The 2,500-nt window shown below is 42.0% G+C and overlaps 2 protein-coding genes across 2 annotated transcripts in view; both read right to left on the bottom strand.

Annotated features, from left to right (window-relative positions):
• LOC138014066 (uncharacterized) overlaps window positions 1–466 on the bottom strand; it is an 8,700-nt gene extending 8,234 nt beyond the window's left edge. The window contains exon 1 of the mRNA XM_068861095.1: window positions 333–466. The gene's annotated coding sequence lies outside the window, so the exon portion shown is untranslated. The remainder of the gene's footprint in view (window positions 1–332) is intronic.
• A 594-nt stretch (window positions 467–1,060) lies between these two features.
• Window positions 1,061–2,500, bottom strand: part of LOC138014065 (PE-PGRS family protein PE_PGRS26-like) — a 6,687-nt gene continuing 5,247 nt past the window's right edge. The window contains exons 2-3 of the mRNA XM_068861094.1: window positions 2,182–2,369; window positions 1,061–1,279 (exon numbers count right to left, since the gene is read on the bottom strand). Of these exons, the coding sequence (XP_068717195.1) occupies window positions 1,061–1,279; window positions 2,182–2,369 (407 nt within the window). The remainder of the gene's footprint in view (window positions 1,280–2,181; window positions 2,370–2,500) is intronic.

The following is a 2,500-nucleotide window of genomic DNA, read 5'->3' as shown; positions in this document are numbered from 1 at the left end:
GGTTGCAGTTTGCATTTTACACCAACCGAACATCACGGTATCATATGTGTCCGACATAACTTGACGAGGTTATGTGAAACCGGGGAAGCAAAGCAACAAAATCGTTTTGATCCCCCATAAAATCCGTACATTTGCGGCCACAACTCTTGGACTGACTGTGCATCCACGAACAACTATGAGCCTTTGAGGGTTGGATTTAAGATGCCCGAGAAATTAGTACTCTTCTTACCTTCAATATTTTGAGATTAGACGACACTTCGTTTCGGGATGAGAATTACAATAAGCTGGTAATTGTCAGGGCCTGTGTTGTATTCAAACGTGGTGACATTTACCTTTAGGATAGCCATACAGGTCGACTCGAAGAGCAATTCGTACATGGTAGCTCCTTGGATAGAAACGGATAGCTTTTGTGTAAATTTCAGCTGGAAGAGCATTTCGCTTGACTGTATTTACATCTGTATTTCCGGTAAACGTCTTCACTTCGCCATTCTCCTGAAAATTAAAGAAAATATTAAAAATACAGGGAAAGCCCTGTCACTGAAGACGAAAAGTACGAAAATACTCTGACAGATTAGTATTGGATTATACTTAAGTATGACTGATTAAATTACCTTAATTTTGTTTGCCAACGAGGCGAGTAGCAATTTCATATTAATCTTCGCGTGACGGAAACGTGACAAGACGCAAAGATTTTTCTGAGATGGGTGGGGGTGGGTATTTCAAGCCTTGTTTTGTAACTCTTTAATTCTGATGGCAAATCAAGAAGTCGAGGGTTCACATTTTTACGGAAATAGAAGTCAATTAAAGTTCTTCAAGAAAGCAAAGCTATAATATGAGAAAAACGTCGCTTGAAGGGTTTACCTCTATTTTTGGACGCGAAGACCCCGTTTGTGTGTCACGCACCTTTTAATTTCCTCGGGAGGATAAGTTTTAAGCGCACTTTCTTTCACGTCACGGCTGTCCACAGCTATGTCTGCGAGTAGGACATCAAAGTTGAGTTTGTCCGGCTATACACCTACTCATGGTACAGGTGAGGTGTGTGATGGAATTTCCAGGAATTTCATCGTAACACACTTCTCATCTCTATACAGTAACAGTAATTTTTGAGAACAGGAAAGCATAATATCAGCATCAAATGTACCTTCACATCTCGCCACATCTCTGGTGAAGATCTGTAAGGATCCAGATACTTTAGCGTGTATGTCCTTGTGTACTCTGAACCTCCATGACGTCCCTGGGTAGCCACGCCTGTTATGTAAATAGCGCTAGACAGCCTGGCCTAAATTAAACAAACCAAGATTTTTTCCTCGGCAAAGAAATGGACAAAAGTGAAAAACACACGTGCAGGGCGTGCAAAGCTATTGTTTTTGCCTACCAAATATGCAAATTTGTGACGTTCTCGTTGCCGTCGCCGTTGTCGTTGCTTAAGCTTCCTAATTCCCTAATGGGAGGGGAGGGGTATCGTCGTGCTTTTGTTTGTAGGTATTGTTTAAAATAAGGATGAAACTTGAGGAAGGTATCAACTATTTTTGTCCAGGATTGTAGAGTTGAGAAAACGATCACTTAAACAAGGGCTATTAGGGGCTGTTAAAATGAGAAAACTCCCCCAGCGCGAGTTTCTTTCCGGGATGACTACTTGATTTGTTATCGTGTCCACATGATGCCTACTTTATAACATATCGTTTTTGCATGAAGGCACACTTCACGTTGATTAAATAAATCCCATTTTGGATTAACGAAATCCACGCATGCGCCACCCATGCCAGTCCACCCAGAGGTCAAGTTCATACCGAAACTAGTGTTTGTTCCTCCTTTACAAGACACTGTTGCGAGATTTCGTACCGGAATGAGATTCTCACTCCGATACAGAAACCGAAGTCACCGGAACTCTCGCCTGTATGACTAGCTCTCGTGCGGCACTTTCCGGTGGTACCATGTAAACGAGCGCAAAGCCACAACAGGGAACCGGAGTGAATTCGCATGTCATGGGCGCGGTGTCATGTAAACACCCCCTAAGTTAACGTTGTTCTCTTCGATTCGCTTCTGAAATGAGATAACTGTTTTGTTAGCATTTCAAATGGCATTTGTACCGAGGATGAAAACAAAACGAAATTCCGGGATAGGAAAGAGCAATACAGACCAGCCAAAGTGAGCTTGACGGTTATAGAATGGAATCCCTACCTCCAAATATTCGGAGCCAATATTATTTGTCGCGGGCATCCACCCTCCAGTGCCTCCAGTGTATCCTAGCGATGCGTAAGAGGGGTAGTAATAAGTTGTTGAATATGGATATGAAGGAGAGGTATATACTCTTGTAGAAGAAGCCGTCAATTGATTCCCGCTTACACCGCGGGAAGTCACTTCATTTTCTGATGATAAAAAATGAGATATAACATTAGATGAATGAAATGAATGTATAATTTTTATTTGGAGTGCGGCTTACAGATGAAAAGGAGAGGTAGTCCTCATTTATCTGGACAATTTCAGCAATTCTCTCTTT

Source organism: Montipora capricornis, chromosome 8 (assembly GCF_036669925.1).
Source record: "Montipora capricornis isolate CH-2021 chromosome 8, ASM3666992v2, whole genome shotgun sequence".
NCBI classification, from domain to species: Eukaryota; Metazoa; Cnidaria; class Anthozoa; order Scleractinia; family Acroporidae; genus Montipora; species Montipora capricornis.
Note: the sequence above shows the minus strand (reverse complement) of the source record. Positions and strands in the feature narration are given on the sequence as shown.